This window comes from Sylvia atricapilla, chromosome 3 (genome assembly GCF_009819655.1).
Source record: "Sylvia atricapilla isolate bSylAtr1 chromosome 3, bSylAtr1.pri, whole genome shotgun sequence".
Lineage (NCBI taxonomy): Eukaryota > Metazoa > Chordata > Aves > Passeriformes > Sylviidae > Sylvia > Sylvia atricapilla.
In genome coordinates, this window is record NC_089142.1 from 56,424,300 (window position 1) to 56,439,153 (window position 14,854).

General features: G+C 36.9%; 1 protein-coding gene across 2 annotated transcripts in view; it reads right to left on the minus strand.

Moving 5' to 3' along the window:
- The window catches only part of HBS1L (HBS1 like translational GTPase), a 60,363-nt gene that overhangs the window by 2,957 nt on the left and 42,552 nt on the right, over positions 1-14,854 (minus strand). For both annotated transcript variants that reach the window (XM_066315432.1, XM_066315433.1), the window contains 10 exons: positions 14,039-14,295; positions 13,396-13,561; positions 12,243-12,360; positions 9,452-9,598; positions 8,707-8,781; positions 7,848-7,965; positions 7,597-7,665; positions 4,304-4,408; positions 2,181-2,271; positions 471-579 (listed from right to left, as the gene is read on the minus strand). In XM_066315432.1, the coding sequence (XP_066171529.1) occupies positions 471-579; positions 2,181-2,271; positions 4,304-4,408; positions 7,597-7,665; positions 7,848-7,965; positions 8,707-8,781; positions 9,452-9,598; positions 12,243-12,360; positions 13,396-13,561; positions 14,039-14,295 (1,255 nt within the window). The remainder of the gene's footprint in view (positions 1-470; positions 580-2,180; positions 2,272-4,303; positions 4,409-7,596; positions 7,666-7,847; positions 7,966-8,706; positions 8,782-9,451; positions 9,599-12,242; positions 12,361-13,395; positions 13,562-14,038; positions 14,296-14,854) is intronic.

A 14,854-nucleotide genomic window follows, 5' to 3' on the forward strand; every position in this document is an offset into this window, starting at 1 on the left:
AACTGCTCCTAGCTCCTAAACTTTGTGATCACGACTGGTATGATACATTTTATGTAATGACATTTTATGTCATTATAATGTCATCATAAATACATGTTTCATTCCTTAGTGTTTTGCTTTTGCCACCTCAGTGCAGTTCTGTAGCATAAACTGATATTTTATTTATTTTTAAAAGTATCTTACACTTAAGTGCATCATTATATTTCCACAAGATGTGAGCCTCTAAAGCCTAGCTGTGGTGGAACTCACATTCTCTGAAATGGCTCAGCTATGTATTAAAGGCCAGTAAGAATATGTATGAACAGCCACAATAGCCCCTTCTATCCACTTCAAATTACAGAAGAATCTGTTTCATCTGGAGAGACAGAACCACTTCTGGATTCTGAATGTGTCTTGTATTCAGGAGGTCAAACACAGAGAGCAAAAGCCCTGAGCAACCTGCCATGAGCACAGTTTTCACAGAGACTTACAGGAAATCCTTTAGTGATTGGGACCTCAATATTGAAGATGAGAACCCGAGCTCTGAACCGAGTGCAAACTTTAATGGGCTCCTTGGGATCACAAAACACACAGCCCACACTACAAGAGAGAAAAAAAACCCACCAAAATTAAAAAACCAACCAAACAGATATCTCTTCACATAGAAGTGTTAAACAATTGTCCTTTTCCAGTACAGTGATTAAGAGAAGCAAATGAAAAGCAATGTCACTTCTGTATAACCAAGGGATGTAGGTGCATGGATATCCAGGAACATCATATTAAAGCCTGTAACAAAATACGTTCCTAGACAATGTCTACCTTATTTTGTGTGTATGCATGAAGGGCTCTGTCTAGTTCAGTGAACAATTACCTCCATTGCTAATCAGTTTCTGAAAATGTCATTGTTTCCTGTGTGTAGATATTTTTAAGAATTAGACTTTCATTCAGAGATTCAGGGTTTCCGTTCGACAGCATAAAATACTGCAGGGCACCCAGAACTGCAGAACTGCTGCCTGTAACTCAAATATTTTCTGGATAATAAGGGAACACCATGACCAGGACTCAAAACCTGAGCTTTCAGCAACACTCATTTCAAAAAAATCCTGCATGGAGTCACAAGAAAGCTGCTGCTTGTTACAAGCTGGTAAGTAGACTGGACACAGCTTTTTCACAAGGGGTAGTTTTAGCCATCTGAAGTGAAAGGAAAATTAATCCCACACAAAAAATATGATAAAAGAGAAAAAACACCATGATTAAACATATACATCAAATTCCAACAATATCAAGAGGACTTGAAAATTGATCGCTTTTCTTGACAACTCTAACAGATCTCCAAAAGATGAATGACATCAAGGCAACAAATTGACTCAAGACTTCATTCAACAACTGTAACAAGATCTCCCTCACCCTTTCACCACTGAGAATCCCACTCCACTACGACATGGGAACATAGAATACCTGTACTTTTCCCTTAAATCAGAGCATTGATTTCAAAAACCATCAATGCAACGAGATTTTCAAAGAGTAGCTTGAAAGTCTGCTGTCTGAAGTCCAACTGGAATGTAAAAAAGGTGAACAAATTGTGGATACAATTATCTGGCCCGAACAACAACTGACACTTAAGCTTAAGGCTAATGCTTAGCATGAATCTTACAGACTGGAAAAGACACAGAGATTTGCTGCACCTCACTATCAGACCACCCCTTAGCAAAACATTTAGTAAAATAAATCTTACAAGCAGCTAAAAGGTGTTGAATAAACAGTTTCCATCAGTTCCACTTGTACAGATTTACTTATTAGTACAAAATGGCAGTTGTCTGCATGTGTCCTGTTAGAATGATTGATAATTTGAGAAGTTCTTTAAAATTTTTGTTTTATTTAGCAACATGGGCTGAAATTATTTGGCAACTGAAATGGCCAAGGAGTAGTCTAAAAGAAAAGGGTTTGGAAGGTTACTGGTGTCAGCCATAGGGCAAAGGATGAAAACTGACAGTATTCTTCTGAGGCTGCCGTTGCACATGCAGCAGATGTTTCCAACGTTTGTACATGCAAGCCAGGTGATATGCATCACTTTGGTTTTAAATATCCTGGTAGCCACATCATTCTTCAAGTAAACCGCTGCAATATAGCCCAGTGTAATAGTTATATAGCTTTTCATTAAAAACAAACCGTTACTTAGACTGAAACCCGGTTTTGCTCACTTGATTTTGATGATATCCATGCCGGTCAAAGTGAGACTAACGTGATCTCCTGCTGCAGCCCAATCAACTGGTTCATCGTGCAGTGTGATTCCTGGAAATGAGTAAGAACAGAACCTCACAGTGAAGTACCTAGGTTCTGAGCTACAAACAAACAGCTCTGTTTGGGCCATTTGTGCTTCATCAACCATTACTCATCAATTTTCAGTATGAATGGGTTGAGAGTAAAAGCTTTTAAACTGAGAAGACTGAGGAAGCTTTTCTTTCCCCTTGGTAAGGATTTACTATTCTCTCTCACCACACCCTGCACCATAACATGGCCTTATTCAAGCCAGAGGAGGGGACCTGGCCCTTGTCACCGGCACAGATGACGCAATCCTGAAAATGCTGTAGTACTAATATCTCCATATCTGCCCCACCCATCCTTTGAGGCACACGCACACCCTAGACCGCATCTTTCATATACTTTAATGGTACTGTGTCAACTTTCATTTACCTTAAGTGGGTTTGCTGACTCTTTCATAAAAAAGCGCAACTGAAGCCTTTCATTCGCGACATCGCATCTATTAGAAAGCACCTTTACAAGCAATTTAATTCTGATTTTTATGTATTTTTATTTCTTTAAAAGACAACCTGATGGTGAGGACAAGACTAGCTCTGATTGAACATCCTGGGGTTTCTGATGGACACCAAGAGAGAAAGAAAAAAATTGGTTTTTTAGAATAACTGCATATATTTTTAGGATCTAGTTCTATTTTGCTGCAAATTGCAAATTTGCAAATCTTGACTTGCAGATCTGTTCCCAAAACCACTTGCCAAAAACATGCCAGAAAGCGTGATTCAACTACAATCATGTTAAGTATCATTTTTTAAGCAGCACTGATAATTATTTGATATATCTGTCATTATCACAGAACGAACGAAATTCAGCCTCTTGAAGTAAACAACTTGAATCCTAATGTGCACACCACCTTAAGTAAATACTGTATGCTAAATCAAATTATTACTTCTTTACATTAAATATAAATAGCACATGATTAATGAAGTTATATGCTCAACATTCATTTGCATTTCAGTCACAGAAGAGGCAGTACAAAAGAAAAACCACAGAATCATGCTGCTGGAGATACTCAGACAAAATACATCTTTTTCCATGGTACTTCCTCCACTCCCCACACAGAGGAGTGACTACAGTGACTACCCAAATTCATCCACATTATTGTAACATTCCCCTGCATGTGAATAATGTGCATAAAACTGTGTAACTTGATACACTGAAGAGCTTCCCAAATTAGCACCGAACAAGCTGGGTTTGGAACAAAAACAGACAACCAAACCAACACATTGCTGAATTCAGGCTAAACACTTAGATACAAAAACCTATTCATATCTCAAGAATTCAATTTTTTATTTATTGGCCAATGTAGGAAAATCATAATTTTATCTTTATATTTGCATATGAAATAAAACCAACTCTTGCAATACAAAGACAGCAAGCTCAATCAGGAAACAGCTAAGCACTTAATGTCTAGCTATTTCTTTTCAGAAATCAAATACATTGAAATTTAAATCTAATTTTCTTCCCTTTTCTAGATGCTCAAGACAACAATATCCTGATAGTTTCATATTACGAAAGGATCAGTGACAAATCTTAAAACATCTAACAGGAGGGATGATTTACTTCTCAAGCCTTTTCACAACCATTGATCCATAAGATTAATTCATTAGATCCGTAAGATTAATTTCTAAAGGTTGTTCAACATCCTCACACTTCTTAACAGCAGAAACACTCCACAGTAAAGCTGAATAGTAAAGATTCCTGTACTGAATATCTTTATAGACATTGCTGGAACTCAAATGCTATTACAGGCTCTTCATAAAGCAATGTCAAAAGCCACAAGGCTATAACATTTGGATTATCTGATACAGGGGAAAAAAGCATGCAAGATTTCACATACTCTTCACAGACATATTTATACATACACAGTCACATCTAAAGAAATTCGTTTTATGCTTTCACAATTTATGTTTGACAGTTAGTATCAGTTTGACAGTCTGTTACCATTTCAGTAACTGTTTCTAGCCCAGTATTGACCTGAAAGTAAACACGCTTCTGAAGACTGTACCTTTTGCAGTGCAAGTTTCATTGGGAGGCATTGCCAGAAGTCGTTCTCCAACCTGAATAAAGCCTGCTTCTATTTTACCAGTCACACAAAATCCTGAACCTTGGTCTGTAATAAACACAACAATTTAAAAAACTTCATATACAGTCAGTTTCCCATCAGAGGCTAGTTCTTCACCAATGCATAGACAAGTTTTTAACATAATTAAGATTTTTTTTCCTTCTCAGCAGTGTTCACTACTTGCAAGTTAGCCAGCTGTGCATCATAATGAAAATGAAACATTAAATTCAAAACCTCCAGAACTTATGTTTTTCAGAATGAAGGAAGAAATGTTCTTTAAACAAATGTAGGTACATAAAAATATTTTTTAGATTTTTCAGTATTAGAGTAAGTCCCTTAATTTCTAGCAATATTCTTTAATTCAGCACTTGATCACTATAATTACAGATAAAAGGAAAATGAAAGACTTCTCATAATAATTCTTATGCATACAGGTGCAATTCCTATGCCTTTTACTGTTTAACTGAGTCAGAATCCTACATACTCTGTATGTATATTACTTTTACTCCTGGAAAAGTCAAATGATTTAGTTCTATTTAATATGAAAAACTATTATACCTGGAGATGGTTTAAGTATTTCTGAATAGAAGATGAGCAAAAATTTTTATCTTTAATGTCTTAGCAGTCTGTTCATCATTTGAATGATACGCCAGTTACTTTCCACAGATATGCTACACATGCACATTTATGCACATACACCTTAAGAAATGCCTCATCTTCTTAGTATGTGTTTGCAGGTGTGTTCAAAAAGAACTCTCTGAACTGATTTTACAATGACATTTTCAGTATCCACACAAACAACAAATTATCTTTCACTGAACATCAGAATTCAGCAATATAAGCAAGCATCTTAGTATTTTTTGTCTCACATTAAATTAAAAGCTGGATTTAAAGCTAAATTTAAAAGAACAAGTTGATCTCAAGATTTGAGGTCACTTACTACTGACTTACTCTTTGCATTCATCACAGATACTGATGTAATGAATGATTCCATCTTTCTATGTGGAAAAATATTACCAGTATGCCTGCATGCTAATTTTCCTCTGTTCATTCCAGCAAATGAGATGAAACACAGACAATGAACAGATGACATCAAATGTCAAACAGAAAACTATCAAAGATGATACTGGTTAGAAAAAGAATACCTAAGTCAGGTTACAGACACCACCTCAATATGGTACACAAAATAACCTGAAGTTGGCTTTGCAAGCACTTGTGGCAACCAGGAACATGAATTGATTTCAGGTTCTCAACCACTCCCAAGCACAAGAGAATCATTTCTCTTTTTTTCACATCATTACCAGGTCTGGCTTGGTAAACCAACATGGTCTTTGAAGCTCCACCAACTCCCAAGCTGACTGCTTCCCAAAAAGTGTCAAGTTCCTTCAGTTCCCCCTGAAATCAGTGCAAGTCCAAAATGAACAGTGGGAGACAGAATCAGGGCATAAAAAATGGCCCAATTTCTCTGCATCACGGTATTTGGGTTCTGCCAGGACATGTTCTTTGTCCTCAGGATTTGTTGGTGGACAAGGTATTTTAGAGTCACATCAGTCATACCCTAGACAGAATTGTAATATGGTAAGTGGGACTGATGCGGTAGCAAAGGGATTTACTGAGACCTCTCAGATCAGGAGATACTTTGCCTGGAGAGAATGAATATTACAAGGACTGTGGAGGACAACAGCTAAAAGCTGGCTGAGGCAGATGAATCATATATGTGAGCAGCCTTAACAGAGAAAGGGGTTTTCCAAACTATGTAGGAGTACACTCAGCACTCTCACTTTTTACACACTTCTATGGACAGCTCCTCCTGAGCACGCAGAGGTACTGGAACAGAGCTGAGAACAACTGTTGATTCATGTACTTCTATCTGCAGCTACTTCCTCTGGTGGCATCAAAGTTAATTAAGTTTTGAGGTCATAACATAAGGAAAAATTAGCCTAAAAAAACACCTAAAAGGCTGCATTTAGTGATAAACCCTCTATATGTAAATTGAGTCCCTTCCAAAGTCATTATTTTTTTGCATACTTTAGCGAAATAGATGTAGTCAAAACTGCTCATTCTGTGAAACTTTGCTCAACCCAAAAATGATCATTGCAGCTGAAAAACTGTGATATTATTTTGAAAGATCTCAATCAATAATCCTAACACACTTTCCCACAGCTCATGAAATTAAAGAAGAAAAAATAAACACAGAGATGACAAAACCAGTGGTATCACACTATGGTAAATTCCCATATAAGTTTTCAACATTTAGGATTATGGCTTAAGTGAAATCAGCTTACCAAGGGCATGCACAGTATCTAGTGTTTTCTCAAAGGTCCATATGAAAATTGCACAAACCTGGTATTTCCAGGTTTATACTATTCACAATCAGTATTTTGATCTGATTTTTTTTACCTCCCCTATAAACACCCTAAATAGAAAGCAAAATTTCTTAAAATATGAATTTTAATAATCATGTTTTATTAAAAATATTTACAACAGTTCAAATCATGCTTCCATTTATATTGCAACATTTCTCAAGGGACCTACAGACTGTTTCAAATGCGATGAGTATAGAAGCCTTATTTCTTCTAAGTTATCTGCAATTGTAAATGATTAAATGGAAAAATAAAGATCAAGTTTACCATGAAAATCTTGCAGGCTCAAGGTAGTCTATTTTTGCCAGACAATCAAAATAAAAACTGATTATAGTGTTTGCTGTTCCCATCTTTATTAATGCTAGGGAATAGATCCCTGCCTTAAATCCTTGGCTGGTTGCAACAGTCTCACCACCACCACCATTTTCTTCCCAGATTTTTATACAAAAATTAGGAAATGCATCATTATTCAGAACTACAACAATTAACAGAAAAGGAACAAGACAAACTTGTTTAAAATCTAGGACTGGAAAGCAAAAGAGCCCAAACACACCCTCACAAAAAGTTTGAGAAATATTGATTTAGTCCAGCAGAACCAGTTTGGGAAAGTCCCACATTCTGTTCCACAGAACCATGAATTCATTACACAGACAAATAACTGGTCATGCAGATTGACTTCCTCAATTTCTTTTCCAGTGTGCTTCACCTTCAGCAGAACTATTTAAAATTTGGCAAGGATTAGTACCTGAAAATGTACTATTCTGGCCCAGGACTACACATGAAGTTCCAACTTTAAGTCTTATTTTGACAGCATTTTTTAGCACTTGTGTTAAATATCGGTGAAATTATGGTAAAAATATAAAAACAACAAACCTTTAAAAACATCAGCAACACACAGTCTAAATGGTTTATCCACTGATCTCTGTGGTGGCTTGAAAGAATCTGCAAGTAAATTGATAAGATCTTTTAGAATGTCTGTATGTAATAACTATCTCAGCAACTTCTCAGTTAGAGAAATTAATTATGTTGCATTCCAAAGACTTTGTCCCACATTTCCCCCACAACAAAGTTTTAATACACAAGGACTAAGATGTATTATTTTAAATGAGGAAAACTGCACATACCAATTTGCTCTAACAAACAGTTTCCTTTGTACCATTGTGTGAGGTCACTTGACTGACCCCTTGTGACTAGATTTTCACCACCAAGGCCACTTGTTGGGATATAAGCCACATCTGATTCCTAATAAAGAAAACAAACAGATATGAAGCATACATTAGCAACAGGATCTCCTAGCAAAAGCAAAAGGTGCACTTTTTCAGTGTTATGCACCTAAACTTTAAAAGAATAATCGTCACATTCATATCTCCCCTGGAGAAGGCAGGTTACTCGTGAATCCATTTCCTTTGTGGTTACCTCTTGCCTGATCATTCTGCTCCAACAAAGAGTTGGAGATACCTAAATATGATTGTATCAATGCTGATAACTAGAAACTGAGTTCAGGTAACAAACACCTCCATGTCTGACAGGCAAAACTTTGGTTTGAATTGCTACTTTATGCATAGGGTTTGCAGGAAGACCACAGTCCAAATGAATAGTAGTTGGAACTGAGAAAACACGAGTGTTCTCATGACCTCATAATCCACACTGACACCTGCTCCAGTATAAAATTCTCCACTGTCATTCACGTAATCCTGAACATTAAGACAGACCATTCTTGGTCTCATCTGCTTTGTAGACAACAATCCCAAGAAACTATAAGTGATCTGAGTACCCCAAAGATTCAACAGACTTAAACAAAGATGATGACACAGAGTATTAAAGAAGTGACTACCCTTAGGGCTCAATGTCACCCTACCAGGAAGAAGAAAGGAATCTGGTACATTACGTGCAGGGAAGTGACACAAAATAACCTGACTGTAGGGAATGCTCATACCACCCAAATGCTTAAACAAAGCAACAAAGGCCTCACAAATATATTACCTTAAAGCCAGCTTGCTTAAGAAATTGGCCAAGCTTACTTGTAATTTCCTGAAATCTTTCCTGCTGCCAATTGACCTAAAATAAAACACAGATTATGATATGATAATAAAATGATAGATTTTTGACCACGACTTGAACATACAGCTGCATGTCATCAATTCTGTAGTAGAAATAGATGTGTATTTATAAAAATGAGATTCCCAGGTGGATTCATACTTGAGAGAGCATACATATAAGAGCATTCATACATATAAGAGCATACACATTAGCAATTACTGATCACAAACAACACACACTAAAATTTCAAGCCCTTTTCATTCCAACAGTAACTTTTTAAGTTAACACAAAATTCAGATTCAGTAAGATATATTCAACACAGTAGTAACTTAAAACATAAATAGTCATCTTTAACACAGTCTACGCATTTAAATAAAACAATTGAGGTCTTCATCTGAATGACCACCAAGATGATCTTACAGATGCCACGGAGATAACTGTTATGTGAGATTTCCACAAGTACAAAAGGGATCTCTGCTCATTTTAGCACCAAAATTAACCCTCTGTGAACTTTGAAAATACACCCATAAATAAAAAGAATGGCATAGTAAAGTCTAAACATAAGGCACAGAACTGTAAAGCAAAGAAACAATGCTTTACTATTAGTTTTACAATACTGATCCTTAAACTTAAAAACCACAAATCTAGACAGAAGCCATTCACTTAAATGAAGAAACTAAACGTGTACCTGGTCCATTTTATTGACTGCAACAGCCAACTGTGTCACTCCAAGAGAGCGCACTAATAATCCATGTTCTCGAGTTTGTCCACCCGTCTCAAACCCTGCCTCAAACTCTCCTCTGCTAGCATCCACAACCAAAATTGCCACATCAGCCTACATTACAAGGGAAAAAAAAATTAAAGTGGTTAAGAGATGGAAATAATCTGGGTAAATACCTCAATCATAACATTTCACACAAAACATACTTTACACAGGAGGTATCCTGACATCCTCCAAACGTAATTGAAACTGCTTGGTCCCATCTGTATCATACCCACTTCGGTGAGATACTATGGCATTATGCCATCTTATGTCATAAACCAGTACCTCCTGGTTAAACATAGGACACCTGCTGGTTTGGGGAACCTGTCCCCTTCAATCTACCCATTGTAGACGCTGCAGACAGAGACCTAAACATAAGCAGCCTATGCTCAGAAGATTTAGAAAACAACATATGAGTGCAATGTCCAGTTCTTCCTGCCTCAGTCTGTACACCTTCTTAGTGAGAAGCTGTAAAAATTACAAACAAAACACCACACTATACAACTGAGACAACCAGTTGTACTGTACAGTTGATTGTATGCTGCACATGAATGCTTCACAGTCCACTCAACACACTGGAGCATGCCAAAACCATAAGGCAGCAGAGACAAACTAGCCTATTTTACCACCTAGACAAACCCTCTGCCAAAGAATTAAGAGGTTTTGTGCAGTCTACAGCTTTGCACAAAAGTCAGCATGTAAGCACTGGGAAAAACACAGATCTTGCTGTTAGCCTTAAATGCTGCTAATATTTCTTGTACTTTTCCTGCTTTGGCAATTGCCAGTTAGATCATTATCATGTACTAAGTGACAGCAACAGACGTGAACAAAGGTACTCGTGTCAACAGGCAGGTGTAAGAGGACTGAGGAGATGGACATAATAGAAAAGAGAAAGAAAACGTGGTATTTTCTCCCTTTCCTTAAATGCTTACGCTTCAGAATTCTAGGAAAAGTCCTGACTCTGAACTTCCCTCACCTCATCCTAGACATGAAACCCCCACAGCTCAGAGACGGCAGGAGTATGAGGACAGAAAAAGGACGACTCATGAATTTCCTCAGAGCTCCCAGACTCAGAAGTGCATTGCAGTGAACTTCTTCAAAAGAAAGACATCCTGCATTTTCTAAATTATAAATTGTTAAAACAGTACCTAAGGACCTACTGAATGTGTATCAAAGGCCAGATGCTGGCCTTGATAAGGCTGATTTGCATTTTGCTAACAGCAGTTGGGGATTCACCTCCTAACAGCATTCTCCAAAATAAAAAGGCAAAAAAGCCATTTCCAGCCACTGCTTCAGCACTGAGCCTACTCTAACAAGCAACAGAAAGTTGCCAAGTTTCAGTGATTCCTTAACAGGCTCCAGAACAGACCAGCCCCTCATCACCCTGAGAGCTGGAAGACAGATACCAAGCTTTATTCGGTCAGCCCTCTGGTCTGTTGAACTGATACTACTGCTGGGGGATCTGCAACTCTTCCCTTAATATTTCTGCCTGTGCTACTTTTCTCCCAAAAGAAAAAACTATTTAAACAACAATTGTAAAGAAATAGCACATCTGAGTCAACATTTTCCACTGCTCTGAAACTAAAGATTCACTTCTAATTTTAAAACTCATAAGACTGCGACAACACGTATTCTGCCACATATAGATGGCTGTATAAGCACTACACCATAATTTCCAAACTTCTGACTATTCTGCAGCCTAACCACTGGGTCACAAGGTCTGAATTCTCACCCAAGCTCTTCTTCAGAGCTAAAGCAGAACTTTGGACAAACCAGTCTCCCTACAGCGCAGTTCTCTATCTGTAAGATCATACTAGCAGTACTCATTCAAGTACTCAACAAAGATCTTAAGATATAACCCGTATTTCAGACAGTTAGGACACACACAAAGCAGAAACATATACACAGCTTAGCTTTGGAAAAAAAATTATTAAATCTCTACTTTGGAGAATCAATTTTATAATTTAAAGAAGAGTACCTTCAAGTGAAAAAAATCACTCCTTTTATATCATGTAACCATGTTATTTTTCCCCCACCTCTGAGGTATTATTTCCACAAATAACTAATCTGTAGAAGACTAGTAAGTGCCACACTAAATTCAATGGGTAGTGTCCAATCCTTTCGACTTCACCTACTGTTCCTACAAGTGGCATGCAGTCTCTGCAAATATCCTATTGACAAGACAGATGCATCCCGTATAAACTGTGTTATCCATTTTCTCATCTCCTAAAAAATACACTGTAAAGCAGAAAAATGTGTGTTCCTTGACCTATAAATCCTTTTTCTTTAAGCTCAAAATCACTTAAGATTTTAACCTACAACATGACTTTCCCTGAACTACTCACTGAGCAAATATATACCACATCTGAATAGCTTTCAAAGCTCAAATATGATTTTATCAAACCGCAACTATTAAATGACTTGCATAATAAAACTCTCCTCACAAACATTAGCATCAAAAAAAGCAACTACCTTTAATGTTTAACAAACCCATTTTTTTAAGTTTAGAAAATGCAAAGATAGGTTAACACCATCAGTGATTCCATTCCACTTCACCTTAAACTTTAAAGAAAAAAAAAAAACAAAAAAAACAAAAAAAACAAAAAAAAAAAAAAAAAAACAAAAAAAACAAAAAAAAAAAACAAAAAAAACAACAATTTAAGAAGAAGCTACAAATAATACTGATATTGGAAAAAGCATTTTAGACTATCTTTACCTGTGCAGCTCCTGTGATCATATTTGGAATGAAGTCTTTGTGGCCTGGAGCATCCATCAGTGTAATTACTTTAGTTGGTGTCTCGAATTTGGTCATACCCACATCCATTGTCACTCCCCTTAAACAAAGCATACATGCAATGCACCATCAAAACTGCTTTAAAACTTCACAGAGATATAATGTAAGCTATTAAAAACACAACCATGAAATTATACACTTCATATCTTTCACTGCTTTAGCCTTTACCATAGGGATACCTGTATGTTGGAAGAGCAGACCTCTAGAGCTGCCTTTTTGTAAACCCAGTGGTGAATAAAAAAACCCAGAATTCCCAGTACTACCATGCACCCATAGACTGTGTCCCAACATGCACAGCGAGAACATGAAAACTGAACTGCATATTTAAATCCCTACTAATTATACTTTTGGTATTTAATTCTTCAGAAAAAGGTATCAGAGTAAGAGAAACATAGCTGAGTTAAAAAAAAACAGGTGGTATAGGACTATAGAGATACAGTTACACAAAGATCCACAGGCAGAACTCCTGATTACCAAGGAAGGACCGCAACACACATGGACTCAAGTTCCACATCTCAGTAACCTCCACATGTTCTGCATGACACACAGGATAGGATCCATCTCACCAAACGCAAACACCTACTATACATGTGTCTATGTGGGTTAATCATCTGCATATCCCTTTACCCACAATCAAGACAGATAGGAACTTTCAAGGGACATCTTGCAGTAGCAGATACTTTTAGTATGCTAGGTCCAATCACCAAAAAATCCCAACGACAAAATAAGCCTCTAAAAATCCCAAACATTTAGAGATGACTCCAGGAAGTATTTTTTCAAAAAATAAAGTCAGAGCAAAGAGAAAATAGAATCAAAAACACCAATTCAGAAAACTCACTTCTTCAATATAAAAATGAAATTTTAGATTTCATATTTCAAATTAATGAAGGCCTTTTGTAAAGCATCCAAATATATTTGTGAATTAATTCAAAGATTTTATTCTAAAATTAATATAATGTGTGATGAACGTGTAATGAACTGACATTTCAATGCTCAGTTTATCAGACTAATATTTTCTAACAAATGCTGTCCTTTCACAGAAAAAAAGGTAACTCACATCAAAATGTATATCTACCTTTCTCTTTCTTCACCAGTTTCATCCAAGACCCATGCATAAGCAAATGAAGCTTTACCAGCCTTTTTAGATTCCTGTTCATATTTGTGCATAGTTCTTTTGTTCACATTTCCCAAAAGGTAGAGCAAATGACCCATTAAAGTACTTTTGCCTGCATCAACATGTCCTGTGGAAGCAAGCAAATATTATAGCAATTTTATTAATTTATAAAATTTAGTTATAGCACAACAAATATCCTAAACATATGAACATGACATGCACTCATAATGCTTCTGTAATCCACAGAACTTCATAATCCTGTGAGACAAAGACATAGGAAGACAGTTTATTCTAACAGCCAGGTAGCATGACAGCCACAGAGCACCTCCAAATTCACGCTAAAAAGAACACGCTGCAACAATGAAACCAAACCAAGCACGTTCTCCAAACCAAGCAAGTATGCTCAAAGGAACACTAAGTCAACCTCAATGTCCAAGTCAAAGACATCTGAATGCACTCCCTCCAAAAAATGTAGATGCAACTGAAAACAGTAAGATTTCCCTTCCCTGGGGTGAGGACAGTTTTGCTTCTTTATCACTTCCAGATTCAATCAATGCAGTTTTTAAACTTTATGTTTGTCAGAAATGCTATATAACAGTATTACCTATTACCACCAAATTCAGCAGTTGCTTTCCTCCTTGTCGCTTCTCCAACTCTGCTTTCACATCTATTTGTGGTCTTGCCTTGCTTGACTTTTTTGCTGGAGTAGGCACCATATTCTGCTCTTCTGAAACCTGCACTACTTGCGGCAAAAGAGTAGATTTTGAGACAGCCTCAAGTACCCCAGAAGCTACGCTGGCATCTTCAGGTAACAGTCCTTTCTGAGGTGTATTAGGGTGGCCATTTTCCTCAGCAAGCGCACTAGGGGAGAAAAGAAAACACAAAGAATGCAAATGGCAAAGAAGACATAGAACTACGGGACAGAAATTGAGTTTTCCCTTCACTGTCATGTAAGCCCCAAGGAGTATGTGATAAGCCCATCAAGGTGGAACTGATAAGCAGCTGGATAAAAACTGCACAGATACCAGCTCTGAACATCTTGTCTGAAAAGCACTGTTTACAATAGCAAGATAAGAAGAAGCCTTGTAAAACAGATGAAACAGATAAACAAGCTTTCCATAGACTCTTCCTTTAACAGGAAAGGACAATTATGCTGAACAACCACAGAGCAGGTTCCTCTGAACTAAGAGCTTAAGTCAACTCTGAAGCACAGATCTTGAAACAGTTTCCACGTACAGGACCATTACTACAGCTGAACATAGTAATGTTTTATTGTGACAACAGCAATATAATATAAAAGGGTTGATATTAAGCACATGTAAGCTGCAATTTAAAGTGCAATGCTTATATAGAACTATAATAGATGAATTAAAATCTATCAACATCAAAAAAATTTGTTCCACAAATCAAACAAGGCACC